The following is an 18,085-nucleotide window of genomic DNA, read 5'->3' on the forward strand; positions in this document are numbered from 1 at the left end:
TAATAATTTACTATTCGACCAATACAGTCTTCTTGTCTCAATATATTTTTTTGATTACCGAAATAATTTTTACTGATGCACTTAATTTGTCTTTAAAAAAATAATAATAATAAAGTAAAATAAAAACTATGACACCACCTTTGTTGTTCTGGTATTTATGACATTCTTGCTTTTATCCCCTCCCCCGTCTCTTTCATCACACTAGTTCTCTTCTTTCACTCATTCATTACATTTAGCTGTATATAAATATACACGAACATACACATAAATATATTATATATATATATATATATATATATATATATATTTTTTATGAATTGTATCTATATAACGTTGTCTGGTCGGCGTTAATCTAAGAATTATTCTTGTAAGCCAGCTACCGTTTGATGTGCGGACTTTGACCGATCTTGATCGGAGAGTTGTGACCGTCGATGGGGCATTGTTGCAGCAAGAGCGTTTCCGTCTCAGTCGACAAAGACGACAATACTGCCGCCGCCGCCGCCGGAAAATTCCGGCGACCAAAATCACCGGTTCCGGCGGGACCTCCGCCCAGTGATGGCGCCGTCGAGGTCCAGTCCAATAACACGCCGGCGCACTACGCCGCCAGCCCATGGCAGAGTCCTTATCCCGCCGGAGTGGCGCCGTCGCCTTCCCCGGCGAGGACTCCAAGGAGAAAATTCAAGTGGCCGTTCCCTCCGCCGTCTCCGGCAAAGCCGATCATGTCGGCGGTTATGAGGCGGCAGGGGCCGCCGAAGCCGATAGAGGGGCCGATACTGGAAGACGAAGGTGAGAGGCCACTGGACAAGAGTTTTGGGTACCCGAAGAACTTTACGGCGAAGTATGAATTGGGGAAGGAGGTGGGTCGAGGGCATTTTGGTCATACGTGTTGGGCTAAGGGTAAGAAAGGAGAGCTCAAGAATCAACCTGTGGCAGTGAAAATCATTTCCAAAGCTAAGGTGTGTGGTATGTGTTTGTACTTGTATTGTTTTTCACTATTCTATATGTGATCCATTTTAGTTTTTGAGACCACTTGTGTGCAAATCAGCTGGTTTACGGTGGTATATATTACTTCAATTATTGATCACTTTCAAAAAAACAATATTAGTTAAGTTGATCTTTAGTCTTCGATGCTAGTCTTTTTTTAAATTGATGTTAAGTGCAAAAGGTGCCATATTGGAATTTCAGTTCAATTTGATGATTTCTTGTGGCCATTTTGATTTTCAAAGTTGTGTGTGTGAGAGAGTTTTTTTTCCCTCATTTGGGAATTTTTAAATACTATTATGGTCTGAATTTTTTTACTCATTTCTTATAATTTGGATGATGATGGGATTTTTGATATGTTTATCTTTTATGGGTGAATGACAATTTGAGGGGGCAGTGATTGTGGTTTAAACTGGATTTGATCCAGTGTTTGGTTGATAGTGACTGATCTTCCACCTCATAGCAATGTCACTGGTGAAGCTCTCTATGGACAATTAGTGTAATTATTTATATATTTATTTCTGTTTTGTGTCAATGTTACATCTTTGTATCAAGTGGAGTTAAGGCGGCTCTTTAGACCTGAGTCTGCAATTCACACCAAACAAAAAATTGAATGTCTGCTCTCAATTATTATATCATTACAAAAATTAAAAGTACAGCTTAAGCTGTATAAAAGTGGTTAAAATCCATTTGCAAGGCATGGACAGTGTTACATGATGCCTGCAAATAATTAGATTAGTAGGTCCAATTCTTTGGAAATGCATAGGTGCACATTAATTTTGAGAAGCCTTAAGAACAAAAAGATTAATGAACGAATGGACAGCATGAGGTAGTTTTTTTACTAAGATATAGGAGAAGATGAACTACACGTTGACGAAGATGAATTAGAGTTCAAAAAATGCATGCCTATTCGATACACGTGAGTATGATAAATTGATTGAAGAATAATTGTTAATTTCCTTTCTTACTGCTAGATAATGTGTTTAAGATCTTCTGCTGATTTGTATTGACTTATTCCATCGCCAAATCTCAGATATTCTGTTTCTGACTGCAAATGCAGTGCTTGGTTGAATATTAGTTTTAAGTTATCCGTGTGTCCTCTGATCTACTTAATTCAGGTCATACTCACTTTAATCATTTTCTCAAGATATATTATATCTGATTGAATGAATTGTGAATGACAATTAGTGTTATGACTTTTGCAATACTTCTTTTGCAACGATCAGATATGATTTTTAGCCTGTTTCACATGAACCTTGCTATCTATTGCCTTTTTTTTTTTTTTTTTTGATAAGCAAAATTTTATAAAAGAAACCGCTCAGAGGGGGAGCGAAACCCAAATACAAAAAAAGGCCAAAAGCGCCTTAAGCCTTCAAAGAGGCCAAAAAAACCACCAACTCTTCTACAGAACGAAAATCTCTCCTTGAAACCCAACAAAAAAGAGTGGAAATAATAGAGAACTTAAGCAGAGATAGGCTTTTCCTTTCCATCGAAATATCTCCTATTTCTCTCAAGCCAAATGCACCACCAAATGCATAGAGGCGTAGCCCTCCAAGTGTCTCGGATGAGAGCCCCCATTGAAAAACCTCTCCAAGCCTCAATCAACCCTCTAGAGGATCCAGGCATGACCCAAGGGATCCCAAACAGCCCAATCATCAAATCCCAACAATCCTTAGCCATGCTGCAATGAAGAAGAAGGTGATCAACGGTCTCCTCATCTCGCAAACACATATAACATCTATTAATCACCACCTAATTCCTCCTCCTCAAATTATCCTGAGTTAAAATCCTACCCAAGACAGAAGTCCAAGCAAAGAAGGCCACCTTCAGTGGAGCCTTGGATCGCCAAATAGACTTCCAAGGGAAAAAACCTCCAATGCCAACCGTAAGACATCTGAAAAAGGATCTCACCTCAAACCGACCCCTAGGGTTAGGAATCCAAAGCCAACAATCAGGTTCCCTAATTGTAATCGTTTGACGGTACAACAACTCCAAAAACCGGGTGACCTCCTCAATCTCCCAATCCTGGAAGTGCCTCCTAAACTGAACATCCCAAGTCAATCTCTCGTTATCAAGATGATAACGGTCAACCACCATGGTCTGCTTATGAGAAGCAATCTTGTAATGACATGGGAAAGCGAGAGCAAGAGGAAGCTCCCCACACCAAAGATCCTCCCAAAATCTGATCCTCCTACCATCCTTAATGCGAAAACGAACATGTTTGCAGAAATCATCCCACCCCTTCTGAATGACAGTCCAAACCCCCACATCCCTAGGACCACGCACTGCAAGAGAACTCCACCCTCCACTACTCTCCCCAAATTTTTTCGCTATAACCCTCCTCCAGAGCCAACACCTCTCCATCCCAAACCTCCACAGCCATTTCTCAAGGAGAGCCTTATTGAAAGGCAACAACCTCCTAATCCCTAAACCACCCTTCCGAATTGGACAACACATTTGCCTCCAACGAACCAAGTGAAACTTAAACTCCCCCTCCCCCCAAAAAAAAAAAGAGAAAATTGAGCTGCAACCTCTCAATCTTCTCCGCTACAGATGAAGGAATCTGAAAGAGAGAAATGAAATAAGTGGGGAGGCAAGAAAGTGTACTCTTAATCAGAGTGACCTGACTCTCCTTAGAGAGCTACTGTTTCTTCCAACCCGCCAGGCTTCGTTCGAATCTATCCACAACTGGATCCCAAATCCCCACACTTCTCAAACGAGCACCCAGGGGCAACCGTAAGTAAGAAATAGGGAAAGCGCCAGTGCTACAACCAAGACTTTATGCAAACCTCTCAATCTCAGGGATCTCCCCAACCGGCACAAGAACACTCTTACCAACATTCACCTTTAACCCAGAGACAACTTGGAACCAGACCAAAACACATCTCAGATATCTCAACTGAGCCGCATCAGCATCACAGAGCACTAAAGTATCATCAGCAAACATCAAGTGTGATATCTCCAACTGGCTGGCAGCATCCCTGCCCACCCTAAAGCCTCTTAGAAAACCCAAATCAACCGCCCTCTTAATCAATCTGCTAAGGGCCTCCATCACAAAAAGGAACAAGAACGGAGAAATAGGATCCCCTTGTCTCAACCCCCTAGAACAAGAGAAAAAACCGGTCGGAGCTCCATTCACAAGAACTGAAAAACGAGCATAGGAAATACAAAACAGGATCCATTTCCTCCAACGCTCCCCAAAACCCATCCTCTCCTTCAAGTAGAGGAGGAAACTCCAACTCATATGATCGTACACCTTCTCGATGTCCAGCTTGCACAAAACACCTGGACTCCCACTACTCAATCTGGAGTTAACACATTCACTAGCAATAAGAACTGAATCCAAGATCTGTCAACCTCCCACAAAAGCATTCTAAGAGTCTGAAATGACACCATCCAAAACCTTCCTCAACCTAGAGGCCAGAACTTTAGCAATCAACTTGTAAATACACCCCACCAAGCTTATAGGGCGAAAATCCCAAACATTCAACGCCCCTCCCTTTTTCGGAATGAGAGCAATAAACGTGACATTCAAACTCTTCTTAAAAGATCCCTGAGCATGGAAAGCATGAAAAGTACCAATCACCTCCTCATGAACCACCTCCCAGCACTTCAAGAGAAATCTCATGGAAAAACCATCTGGACCTAGGGCTTTATCCCCGTTACAACTCTTCAAAGCGGAAAGGACTTCCTCTTCAGAAAACGGCTCCTCCAAAAAAGTGCTCTCTTCACCCGATAATGAATCAAACTGAAGCCCTTCGAGCAAAGGTCTCCAACCAGCAGATTCTGTGAACAGCATCGAGTAGGAATCTACAAAACCTTTATAAATCTCCTCCTCCTTACAAAACACCTCCCCATCCACACGGATTCTCCCAATGTGATTGCCCCTCCTATGAGAATTGGCAAGTCTATGAAATTTTTTTGTGTTATTATCCCTTTCCTTGAGCCACAATGCTCTAGACTTTTGCCTCTACGAAATCTCTTCCATGACAACAATCTTAGTAAACTCCGCCTGACACTGCACCCTCCTAAGTCTCAAGGAAACCGACAAAAAGCCCTGACCCTCCATCCGATTAAGATTAGCAATCTCTGAAAAAACCTTATTCTTCCGCCAAACAAGATTACCGAACACCTCTTTATTCCAAACTTTAAGATTGTTCTTCAACAAACGCAGCTTACATGCAAGAGAATGACTAGGACAGCTACTCACACTATACCCCTCCCACCACGATCGAACACGTTCCAGAAATCCCTCAGCTCGAAGCCACATATTCTCAAATCTGAAAGGGGATCTTCTACTACGCAAACCACCACAATCCAACATCAACGGAACATGATCAGATAAAGGGCAAGCCAAAGTAGCCCGAACAACATCCGAGAACTTCTCCTCCCAATCACTCGACACAAGGAACCTGTCAAGACGAGAGAAAGTAGGAGGAGAACGACCACTAGACCAAGTAAAAGGACCACCCAACAAAGGCAAATCAATCAACATTGACACATCAATGAACTCCGAAAAAGACTCCATGTCAAACGTCCATCTTCCCCCCGTCGACCTCTCGAAAGGAGAACGAACAACATTGAAGTCCCCTCCGACACACCAAGGCATCTCCCAATGCCTACGAACCTCTCCCAACTCCTCCCAAAACAGATGACGCACACTGTCTTCTGTAGGGCCATAAACACCAGAGAAAACACCCAACGAAAATCATCCTCCAACAAAGAGAACACACAGCCAAGGCATCTCCCAATGCCTACGAACCTCTCCCAACTCCTCCCAAAACAGATGACGCACACTGTCTTCTGTAGGGCCATAAACACCAGAGAAAACACCTAACGAAAATCATCCTCCAACAAAGAGAACACACAGGAAGCAGAGAAAATCCCCACCTGAGAATCCACCAGAGAAACCCAACGGTTATCCTACATGATAAGAACTCCACCCGCAGAGCCACTTGCATCCAGAGCAATCCACTCCACAAATCTCTCCCCCCCCCCCAAGCTTCGCACAATCAAGTCCGTCATTGAAGCAATCTTCTTGCAAACACACAACATGACCACCCTCTTTCCGTAGAACTGACTTCACAACTTTTTTTCTTTTCGAGTCATTAAGACCCCGGACATTCCATGATAAAATTCGTAGCTTCATAAGGAAACAGATGAAAAAGCACTCCCACTCCTCCTTCCACCAACCCTCTCCCTGGATCCCCTGTTCCTCCTTTCATAAGTAACGACATCACTGGGACTCTTCACCTCCCTCTCCCCCACCTCAGCCTGAAACCTAACCCTACTCGTCACCCTATCCATAAGCTGAGCATCAAGAACTTCATTAAACAGCCTCATCGCCTCATCCATCCTACCTTCGAAAGACACTCCCAAAAGAGAACCCAACTCACCACCCTTCTCTCTCAACCATTCCTCTTCCAACCTCTCCTTACCTAAACCAGTAGCAAATGCCTCCAAACACTCCCCCTCCAGCTCCATAACAACCAAAGGTTCAAACAAGCCAAAATCAAACTCACCCTTTTCCCACTGAACCAAGCCCAAATCCCCTTCGAAAGAGGAACCAGCATCTCCCTCCCACCCATTGGAAGAAGAAGGGGAACAGCAATTCAATGGCTTCACAGCCTCCTCATCATTCCCAGAAATCCTTGAACTGCACTGCACGCCCTTCAAGGCCAGATGATCACGCAATTCCTTCAAAAAAACCATTGGCTGACACATCATCAAGCTTAATTTTCACATCCCTTCCCACGCAAACCGTGACTCCCTCGCTACAAAAATCACAAAGCCGAGAGGAGCCAACCCCGAACACACTGTCTTCATCTTGACAATCAACCTTCGGCTCTCCCTCAAAAATTGGGGACAAGCAAACCGACTCCTCCACTCCCTTTTGCAACCCCAAACACCGTCGTGAAACTCCACAGGGATGAGAGGAAGAGGGACAAGAAGGGTGAAGAGGAGGGAGCCCAAGTGAAGAGACTGACTTACCCGGAACAGAGTCATCCTGTGAACTCGGAACCCACTTTTGCTTCTCCTTCCTTGACCATCTTCTACGAAAAGAAGGAAGGGACACCTTCTTCTTTAGACGGTGACCCTGAACACACCCTTTAGATCGACATCCTCCTCTGGAGTCTTCAGAAATCACGCCAGACGGATAAACAACGTTTTCATCCACAACATTAGACAAAGGCCCAAAACTATTGCCTAACATTGGCCCAGAAATTTTTATCTATTGCTATCTATTGCTTTTTCTATCTCCTTAATTGTGCAATTTTTTGTTTTACCAAGTAAATTTTTAACTTGGGTTCAGGAACTAGTGAACACAGTTGTGACATCATAGTTGCATTCTCAACCTTTTGATAAGGACGATCATGGATACTTCAGTTATTTTCAAGGCTAATTAGGAGACTAAGATAGGTCGTGTTGAACTGATGTCATAATTAAATTTATTATGTGGAATGCGAGCTTTAGAAGCTAGAATCAAATAGTAATCAATCAGAGTATGCCTTATCTGCAATAAAATTAGTTAGGAGTGAAAATGCATGTATATCTTGGAATGTAATGCGCGTGGAGAGCTTTTCATACGAGTTGTTTCGCAGTCTCTCTCTCTTTTTCTTGGGATAAGGAGTTGTTTCGCAATCTCATCCTCTTGAGTTTACTGTTGGAGGCTGGTTCACAAAATATAGAGGTAGGTGACTATTATTTTCACGTAGAACAGAATTATTGTATTAATATTGATTCTAGGGTAAAGTACACTAACACCCCTTGAGGTTTGCTAAAAGGACACACATATGAAACTTATCCCATTTTTGGACAATGACACCCCCTCAAGTTTGATATTTATACCAAAGACAGCCCAATGATAATGAATTGACATTTTTGCCCTTTGACTTTTATATTGACCAATTTCAATATTGAAATTACTTATCTAACCTCCTCTGCAAACCCATTCTTTCCGCAATGTAAACTGAATACTCTGTATGAGATACTGCCAGTTCTGGAAATTGATATTGGTTATTTTCAGAAGAATTTTGGAATAAAGATTATATAATGAACTTCTACAGGTGATGTGTAATTCATAGTAGCAGCATCAGTGAATCACAAATTCAAGCTTGATACAGGGTTTTCTCTTTACCTGGACCTTGCTGTTTGTTTTTTTATTTCAGTGATCACAGTTGTTTTAAGTATTGATGATTAAATTTAGCACGGTTTGTAGTCATATGTATCAAATTGCCAAGATTGAAATTGCATGGAAAAAGATTTGAGAAGACCTTTTCGGTTCTATTGTGCACAGTAAACAGTAAAGTTTTAGAGAGATCGGACAAAAATGGGATCTAATGTTGGATATGGTTTCGAACTTTCTTTTTTTTTTCTTTGTTTTTTTTTCTCCAGTCAGCTGTTAAATAAATGGTGCTGCTCATGAGTTTGTGCCTAACTCTGTGTGTGCTTTTTTTCACCAATCAAATGAACCAAATTTAACCTCCAAGCTTAAATAAAAGTGACCTAACCAACAACGAGCTGGTGAGATATGACGAAGGACTGAATAGCTGTTCTCGTTATTGTGACATATCATTTACAAGATTGAAGTAGTAAATTTTTAATTGGATTCATTGATCCACATAATTTTATAGGATTGGGAGAGCAATTTGTTCCATGCCATCTAGATGATGGATGATTGTTTCACTGATATTCGCTTTTGTTGCACAAAGTATACAACGTCCAAAAGTTCCTCTTTCCAACACCAATAGTTTACATTGCCGACGATGACCTCAAACACAACACCAACAGATCCACTGCTTTGAGCTCCGATTGGCCGACGGTGGAATCGCTTGGTGCCTTCATCTCTCTTCTTCATTGCCTATTATACCGGCGAGATCGTGGCGGTTGTCAAGTCCGACAAGAACGTTGAGACCTTCTGCGGCCAAGTAGCCGCCATCATAGTTAATGAGGGCGACGTCGGAACAGCTATCGCCGAAACGGAAGACGAACTCGACCAAACCAAATCGAAGGCCTCTTGTTCATCGTCAGATTTGATTCACCGGTGCGATTCATCCCGCCGTAGCTTTCGCTGCCTCCTTGTGTTTGTATATACATATATCTGTATATAAAGTATTGGAATGGTGAAGGGGCGGCTGGTGTTGGCGCGGCAAGAGAATGCAGATGTTGTCTCGCCACCACCGTACTCATCCTTCACCGGACAATTTCACTGCCGGAGTATGGAGAGAGAGAGGAGGGGTAATTACAGGAAGGAGTAATATATATATATATATATTTGCACAGATGGGTATATGTGTCTATATCGGTGTATAGAGAGAGAAAGGAGAAGGTCAATTCGGTCATTTAACTGTTTTTGATATTTTGTTATTAAAATTAATCAAATGATGTAGGGCAAATTAGACCTTTCACACGTTTTTAGGCTATGTTTGGCTGTCAAATTTAACAAGGGGGTGTCATTGTCCAAAAATTGAATAAGTTTCATCTGGGTGTCCTTTTGGCAAACCTCAGGGGGTGTTAGTGTACTTTACCCTTGATTCTATATGGTAGGATAATGCAGCTGGAGTTACAATTTGAAGATTTTAATCTAAGTAATTTTATGCATTTTTTTTCCTTTTTTTATTTTTATTTTATCATTTTACCTTTTTTAGCAATATTTACTTCCATGTTGTTTGTGTGGGCAGCGGTTGTTACTTTCACTGCTTCATAGAAACAATTATTATTTTACCAATGTGATGGGCTCTAATTTCAAATTTTAAACATACATAACTAACTAAATGTGTTATTTGGCAGATGACAACGGCAATATCAATTGAAGATGTTCGTAGGGAGGTGAAGATATTAAAATCCTTAACTGGACATAAGAATCTGGTCAAATTTTATGATGCATTTGAAGATGCCCATAACGTCTACATAGTAATGGAGTATGTGCTTGCCTGTTGTAATCTTATTTTCAATGCACCATCTAGAATAATGCCTGACCTTTATAAAGACTTCCGGAGGATAATTGTCTTCTATTCTATATTGTGTGTGCGCGTGTGTGTATTTATAATTTTATATAGTATTTAGCTGATCGAGTTGATAAAATATTATCAGAATTCAATATTACTCTTGGTCCTAATCATAATGACTTATATCCCAATTATCCGCTTCTGAAATTATTTTGATGGCTCTCTCTTTATTTTGAATGTTTTATATCTGTTTCTTTCAGTGTATGCTTTTAGTTAGAACATTTTCAATTATGCCTTTCTTCCCCTGAATGGGTTTGTCTATGCGAACTTTCTAAATAGTCATAACACTTTAAAGTTTGTTCTAAGCATTTTTTGTTTTCTTGACAGATTGTGTGAAGGTGGAGAACTACTAGACAGAATTTTATCAAGGTAATTATAACTTGTATTTTTGTATTTTACCACTTCGGTAATTTCTAGCTTTTTACTGTCAAATTTAATGGATTATGCTTTAAGGTACACCTTACTACTCTTTTGTTGCAGAGGTGGAAGATATACAGAGGAGGATGCTAAAACTATTGTTGTTCAGATATTAAGTGTTGTTGCTTTTTGTCATCTCCAAGGTGTCGTGCACCGTGATCTAAAACCAGAGGTGTTTATTTTAAACAGGATTCTTTCGTCATTATATTCATGATTCTGTTGTCTGGAATTGTTTTTAAATGAAATATTTCCTCTATTGTGTCTATTTCTCTGACCAATGTTAACCATCTAATTTGATAACTTGACTGCTTGACAGAATTTTCTTTTTACCACAAGGGATGAGAATGCTCCTATGAAGCTTATAGACTTTGGTCTCTCTGATTATATCAGACCAGGTAACGGTTACACACCTTTGGACGATCTTTCTGCTTCCTTTTTGTTTGGTGATGATGTGGTTGCTCAACAAGTATTTAGTAACAAGAAACATTTTTTTTGGATAATGTATGCACACCTATGTCCGAAATGGGACCTAGACCCTACATTCTTTGTTTGTGGCAGCAGGAGACACTACTCAAGCTAATAGCTGATCGAAAGCTAGCAACAAGAAATACTATGGCATAATAAACCCAGTTGACCAACTAATAGTTTTTTATCCTCGTGTCCTCTGCTTTCTGGCAAACCCTTCATTCCATGTTTGATTTCTGAACCTTCATTCTTCTTATATTTGAAGTAGTAATCTTGTAAATTATTGGTCGTATTCTTCCCAAACATTCAACTCCTCTATGAAGGATTGAATAACGATTCTAGCATAACTCTCTAAATGTTACATATGGTATGTGAAACATACCTTTGTGTCACTCTGGAATGCTCATCTTCCGTGAATGGATGAAAAGGACCACGGTTTTCAAGATTGTTTCCTAGGGGCATTTGAAAGATATAAATACTCCTACCTTACTACTTAAAAGTATGGTAAGGATTTTACAGATTGGTTAAGAAACATAAAAAACAAAAATTGATAAATTGACAGAAAGATTGTGATGTAAATATTGAAGAATTTGTTTTTCAATTCTAGGTACTTGCTATAATAGGATTCAATTTGTTCTATTATTTATGGCAACTAACTTTCCAATCTAATTACATGAAATCTTTGTACTAACAGTTTTGCCCAAGGGCTTAAACATGAAACTGGCACCCCATTTATTAATTAAAAGATAAATTTTCCGTTCAAAATTTTTTTTTCTTTTGGTTCCATCATTTTATACGAGTACTAATTGTCAATATTTCACCTTAATGAGGAGTTGGCTCTCTCATCTACCATTAAAGCTGTTGATCATCATCATCATCCTTGCCTTTATCCCGTAAAAACGGGGTTGGCCACATGGATTCTCTTTCTCCACTCTTTTCTATTATATGCCATATCTTCTCTAAATTTAAATTTTTTTTAAATCATTTCTTATCACTTCATTCCATGTTAGTTTTGGTTGACCTCTTTGTCTTCTATCCTCTATTCAAATCAATCTTCCTTTACTCATTGGTGCATCTATATGTTGGCATTGAATATACCCATACCACCTAAGTCTACTGTCTCCTATTTTCTCGCTAATAGGCACCACACCTAGACTCTCCCTAATCCTTTGATTATTAATCCTATCTTTCCTAGTTATTCCTAACATCCGCATTTCCACCACATGGATTTGTTGTTAGTGCTATTTTTTTAGTGCCCAACATTCCGCACCATATAGCATAGCCGGTCTAATCATTGTCTTATATCAAAGTTATTGATATTGCTAGTCTGAATAGGAAATAAAGGACCTTCAAGATGAAACTGAGAGTTACATGATTCTACTTATAGAAATTAATTATTAAACCAATTATATTCACAAAATTGCAGTCATAACTCATAAGCATTTTAGATAAACTAAAAAATTGAGATAAAAATAAAAAAATGGAGAAAAGTAATGAGAACATTCATAAATTCAAGTGAAAGAAACTGGAGAAATAAAATTGCTTTAAAAACTAAGCTTGGTTAACAATGACGATAAATTATGACCATAACTTACAAAGGAAAGTGATAGATGCTCTATAGTAGATGGTAGATAGAAAAGAGTATATCGTTGTAAATCTAGAACATATTTACTTGTAAGGTAGTTGTTGAAATCATAATTGCAGCTCTGTCCTTTTAAGTTTTAAAAGTGGCTGCCAAAGTTTTGACTGATTAAAAATGGCCATTGCAACTTTTGGCTTTATTTGCACCAAATGTCTATCCTCAGACCCAAACTCCTGTTCAAGCTTTTGCCCTCAGCAGTAAATTTCATCTAATAATTTACAAAAGAAATGAAGTTTATAGTTGAGAAATTTCTTCAATTTTGTCAAATTTGTTTGTAACCAAAGGTTCTTGTGTTGGGTAGTTACGGGATATGGATAAACGTATCATTCGGTGTGTGTTTATGTTTGTAACCGAAGGTTGATTGTCTGTTCGGTGTGTGTTTATGTTTGTTCAACCATGCCTTTTTGGAATTGCTTGTGTCAATTCCATCAGAATCTAGTGGTTCTTCTGACGTTGATATGGAAATCCAATCATCTGTTACAGGATCAGGCTTGTAGGATTCTACTATCTAGATTAGGAATTTAACAATATTTTGGGCCCTTGCAAAATTTGCTTGATGAAACAAATCCGGAATAGCCAAAAGAGAAAAGCTTGCTCGGTGGCCCCATCCTAAGCTAGTGTGATCCACTCATATTCTAGTGGTGAGAATGGAAACTCTTCCATGGATGAAAATTCTCTATTATGTGATCACATGTTACTTTTTCTTTGACTAGACTGTCGAGGCTGAGGAGTTTCTGTACATTCACGACTGCTTAAAACTGCCCATCATTTAAAACTTGGTCTTAAGACAAAAAAAAAAAGAAATCATTTAGCAAGTCTTCATTTCCCCAACCCAAAAAAAAAAAATGGAACACTCTTTATTTTTTATCTTGATTAGTGGAATAAGTTTTGACTTGCTATATATTCTCATTTCCTATCACTTTGTTCTTATCTGTGCTTGTGTTACTTCTATGTGAACTGGAACACAAAACATTCAATTTCTGTACACGCGCAGATCTGCGTCTCAACGACATCGTTGGCAGTGCATACTATGTTGCACCTGAAGTACTTCATAGATCATACAGTTTAGAGGCAGATATTTGGAGTATTGGAGTGATAACATATATATTGTTATGTGGAAGCAGACCTTTCTGGGCACGAACAGAATCTGGAATTTTTCGATCTGTGTTAAGGGCAGATCCTAACTTTGATGATGCACCTTGGCCTGGAATATCAGCAGAAGCCAAAGATTTTGTGAGAAGGCTTCTGAGCAAGGACCATAGAAAAAGAATGACTGCTGCCCAAGCACTAAGTAAGTTGTTAATGTATATTCTGTGTATTTCTTGAGTGGTTTGTGCATGCAATAGGTAGATTCTGTGTGTTGTGTTCTTCATCTAGTTTTCTTTTAGAGTGGTATTTGAATATCTCTTCTTCCCTGAAAGTAATAAATGCCTCTATATTTGCAGGTCATCCATGGTTGCGACACGAAAACCGTGTTGTGCCTTTAGATATCCTGATCTACAAATTAGTCAAATCATATATTCGTGCCACACCTTTAAAGCATGCAGCACTGAAGGTATATTTACCTATCACTTTATCATTGATTCACATATCTGGTAAAAAGGGCTGCCTGTGATTTGTACACAGGCAGGTGTGCAGCACTGAATGACAATTTACACATCTGCTGCTCACCTTCCCATTGATAATTCATCCGTGATGAAGGCTGATTTCATTCATAACATCTTTGCTTGTTTTCTATACATTGCAGGCTCTCTCAAAAGCTTTAACGGTGGATGAACTCATTTATCTCAGGGCTCAGTTTAGGCTCTTGGAACCAAAAGACGGGTGTGTCTCCCTTGACAATTTTAGAAAGGTAAGTTGGTCCTTTCTTTTATATCATTTTTCTATTTTGTCTCCATTTAGGTAATTCTTTAAGTTAAATATTTTCTAAAAGCTTGTTACACAATGTGATATGTGTATTTAATTAAAGTATCTGTTTTTGTTTTATTTATTTATTTATTTATTTTTAATTGTTATTGTTTTGTCATGACCACTCAATTTACTGTGAAATTTTATACAGGTTCTCATGAAAAATGGAACTGATGCCATGAGGGAGTCTAGAGTTCCTGATATTTTGAATGTGGTGAGACATCTAGTTGTATCTCAACTTTTCTATTATACATTTGACATGAATTAACATGGATAATGCAGCAAAAATACTATTTCTCATCATTTAAGTTTTTGCATGATATGAGATGAGTGAGTTGGAATATAAGGTTCTATTAAGTAACAACCATTTTGCCCTATGATTTTCAGAATTATTGACATAATATTTAAGAGTTTGCTTGATATGAGATGCATTAGACATTCATAGCCGATTAGCTACTAGCCTACCTATCCATATCCTCGAAAGCAGTATTCCAGTACAAAAAATTTTTGATAAATAAATGTCCTTTCTCTGATGTTCGTACGATATACGGTCAGTTTTTATTTTTTATATTTATATTTTTATTTGTCTTCTTTTACTCTATTAATCACATGCAACCCTAGTTCTAAAATATATTGGACAGAGCATCAAATGTTTTTCTTTCCCCTCTTCTTAGGTTAGGTTACTTTAGAACCTTTTTGGTAGGTTAGTTTACAACAGTTTTAGTTAACAAAAAAAGAAAGAACTTTTAGAGAATCAAACTTTTTATTGCCTTTTGTATCTGTTTTTCATCCTTTTATTATTTTGGTTACCTGCACTTTTTGTGTGTTATTGTGGCTTTTGCATGAGGGCATTCTTTCATTTTATTATTTGCTGCTTAAAGCTGATAATTATGATTTTTAATTGGAGATGGAACCGCTCTCTCATAAAAGAATGGAGTTCGAAGAGTTTTGTGCTGCTGCAATCAGCGTTTATCAGCTCGAGGCTCTTGAAGAATGGGAGAATATTTCAACTAAAGCTTTCGAATACTTTGAAACAGAAGGAAACCGAGCCATTTCAGTTGAGGAATTGGCACTGGTACATCTCTCTTTCTTATTACTATTCGGAGTTACTTTCACTTCTTTCATACTACAACAACAATAAAGCCATGTTCTCAACTACTTGGGGTCGGCCACATGAATCCTATGTTTCCCTCTATTTTACCGAGTGTCCTAAATAAATTTGTGCAGGAATTGAATCTGGGGGCAACAAGTCACTCTTTAATCAAGGATTGGATCCGAAACTCTGATGGAAAACTCAGTTTCCTTGGCTATACCAAGTTTTTGCATGGTGTGACTATTCGTAGTTCTAATACAAGACATCAGTAAACATGAACACGAAATTCTCAAAAAGAAATTTTACTTCGATTTCTCCCTTTTCTCTCCTCTTTCTAATTCTTTGAAAAAAGTTTATCGTCAGAGTGTCTTCAAGATCTGTTTAGCGGAATTTATTTGTAAAAAGTGATGTGTATAAGTATAAACCAGATGTTGAAATTCTCGAGGCATTGTTACTGTACAATTTTCTGCAGTCTAATACACTTGGAATAATGTATGCTATTGTGCCTTATATAATAAATGTTACAATATTTCCTACACAACATTCATCTGTTGAGCCACTTTATATCTACGTGGGCATAGTGACGTTGGCAGAGATTCAGTGTTGTGGGTTGATACACGTGCTATAAAGAAAATAATAATAATAAAACATTTTGTGCATACATAGATGTCTATGTTTTTAGTGATTTAGCATTTGCTGGTGTATTATTATTTAATAATAAATAAATAAAATTAACTTAAATTATGGATTGTAAATTTACAAGGAAAAACTACATTTACATCAAGGAACACTAAATAACCAAGTAATATATTTTAGAAGTTTATTTTTTTACTTTGGTAGAATTAAATAAACTAATTATATATAAATTGAGAATCATTGTTCAGGTCAAAAATGTCCTACTTTGGTAGAATAAAATAAAATAATTATATATAAATTGAGAATTATTGTTCAGGTCCAAAATGCCCTCCAAATCTCTCTTCCTCTAATATATCAAATAATTTTTCTTAAATCAAATAGTTTCTTCATTCAAGAAATTCCAAAAATATCGAAAGCACCCTAAAACTCCATTTGCTTTTCTAGTCTTCTGGTGTAAATTCTGTCGGAGCAGCTTTGTTTGGCCAAGAAACTAATCAGAAATTATTTCGATAAAACGAACCACAATATAATTATAATGGATTTATATTTAATATTACAACAGTTCTAGGGTGGGGTTGGTTAATTTCGTGTCTTGAGGGAAGGAATTAGTCAGTACATTAGTGGGTCTTCGCTAATGTCTAAGTAAATCAACAACAATAAAAATACAAGAATAATGTCATTCATTGAAACTTGTTAACGAGAAAATGTTTAATAAGTACTTTCCCCTACAGTCATAATATATTTAGTCGAAGTTATAAAAGTAGCATATGAACGAAAATAAAATAATGCATGAATGAGCTTGGCATGTAGAAATAGAAGTAATGAATCAAGTATCGACCCTTAATGTTATCAAGAATTGAGAAAAAAAAAATTACAACATGGAGTGTAAAAGTAGGTATATGTCATGTTTAAAAGCACTTAATTTGTTCTAATCTCAAATTTAAAGCATTCAGTATTGCCAAACATAACAATATTATATTCTAAAATGGGTTCATTATTTTCATAGAATTTCGTGAATGAAGGAATTATTTAGTTTAAGAAGAATAATTTAGTAGGTTGGAATAAGAGTTTTGGATGTATTTTGGATTTGAACAATAATTTTTAATAAACTTTTAAAGTAGATCACTTTATTATTTAGAACTCCTAAATTGATATATATATATGTAGTTTACGTGACTCACATATCATTAATTATCATTACATTTTATTAATTACATATTTTTAAAAAAAATTGCAATTTGTGAACTTGTAAGACCATAATATTCTATTACATTATTACATCCTTATTCTTAACTTCTCGTCTAACTTAAATTTCTACTCACAACAACCTACATATTTACAGGACATGAATTATTTAGTTTAAGAAGAATTATTTAGTAGGTTGGAATAAGAGTTTTGGATGTATTTTGGATTTGAAAAATAATTTTTAATAAACTTTTAAACTAGATCACTTTATTATTTAGAACTCCAAAATTGATATATATGTAGTTTACGTGACCCACATATCATTAATTATCATTACATTTTATTAATTACATATTTTTTTAAAAAATTGCAATTTGTGAACTTGTAAGACCATAATATTCTATTACATTATTACATCCTTACTCTTAACTTCTCGTCTAACTTAAATTTCTACTCATAACAACCTACATATTTATAGGACATCAAAGGTAGATGTATTACCATCAATGACTAATATCTACCAAACTCAACTCTTATGAGAGATACATGCATCGTAATCAATGGTTAAGGGACATCCTCTAGAAACATTTATTTAAATATCTATAAATTTATAAAAGTTTACGGAATGCTCTACTTTCTTCCATTCTTTATCAATATATCAATTTCTACGTGTAGAATTCTCTTTACAACCCTTTATACTTATTTACGCAAAATAGTGTAAAACCTCACTCTTTTCAAATTTCACGCAGG

General features: G+C 37.4%; 1 protein-coding gene across 2 annotated transcripts; it reads left to right on the top strand.

Annotated features, from left to right (window-relative positions):
• The first annotated feature begins 204 nt into the window (after positions 1-204).
• On the top strand, positions 205-16,005 carry LOC132271560 (CDPK-related kinase 3-like). Of its 2 annotated transcripts, none has more exons than XM_059772986.1 (11): positions 205-956; positions 9,772-9,902; positions 10,317-10,358; positions 10,470-10,578; positions 10,723-10,801; positions 13,508-13,804; positions 13,959-14,068; positions 14,261-14,365; positions 14,573-14,635; positions 15,329-15,496; positions 15,649-16,005. In XM_059772986.1, the coding sequence occupies exons 1-11, from the start codon at positions 432-434 to the stop codon at positions 15,784-15,786; spliced, it is 1,767 nt and encodes a 588-aa protein (XP_059628969.1). In that variant the 5' UTR covers positions 205-431; the 3' UTR covers positions 15,787-16,005. The 2 variants fall into 2 exon arrangements, with proteins under 2 accessions (XP_059628969.1, XP_059628970.1); XM_059772987.1 differs by having other exon boundaries at positions 881-963.
• Positions 16,006-18,085: the final 2,080 nt, after the last annotated feature.

This window comes from Cornus florida, unplaced genomic scaffold (assembly GCF_030987335.1).
Source record: "Cornus florida cultivar Cherokee Brave unplaced genomic scaffold, ASM3098733v1 CherokeeBrave_3.0.0_Hap2_Chr08, whole genome shotgun sequence".
Lineage (NCBI taxonomy): Eukaryota > Viridiplantae > Streptophyta > Magnoliopsida > Cornales > Cornaceae > Cornus > Cornus florida.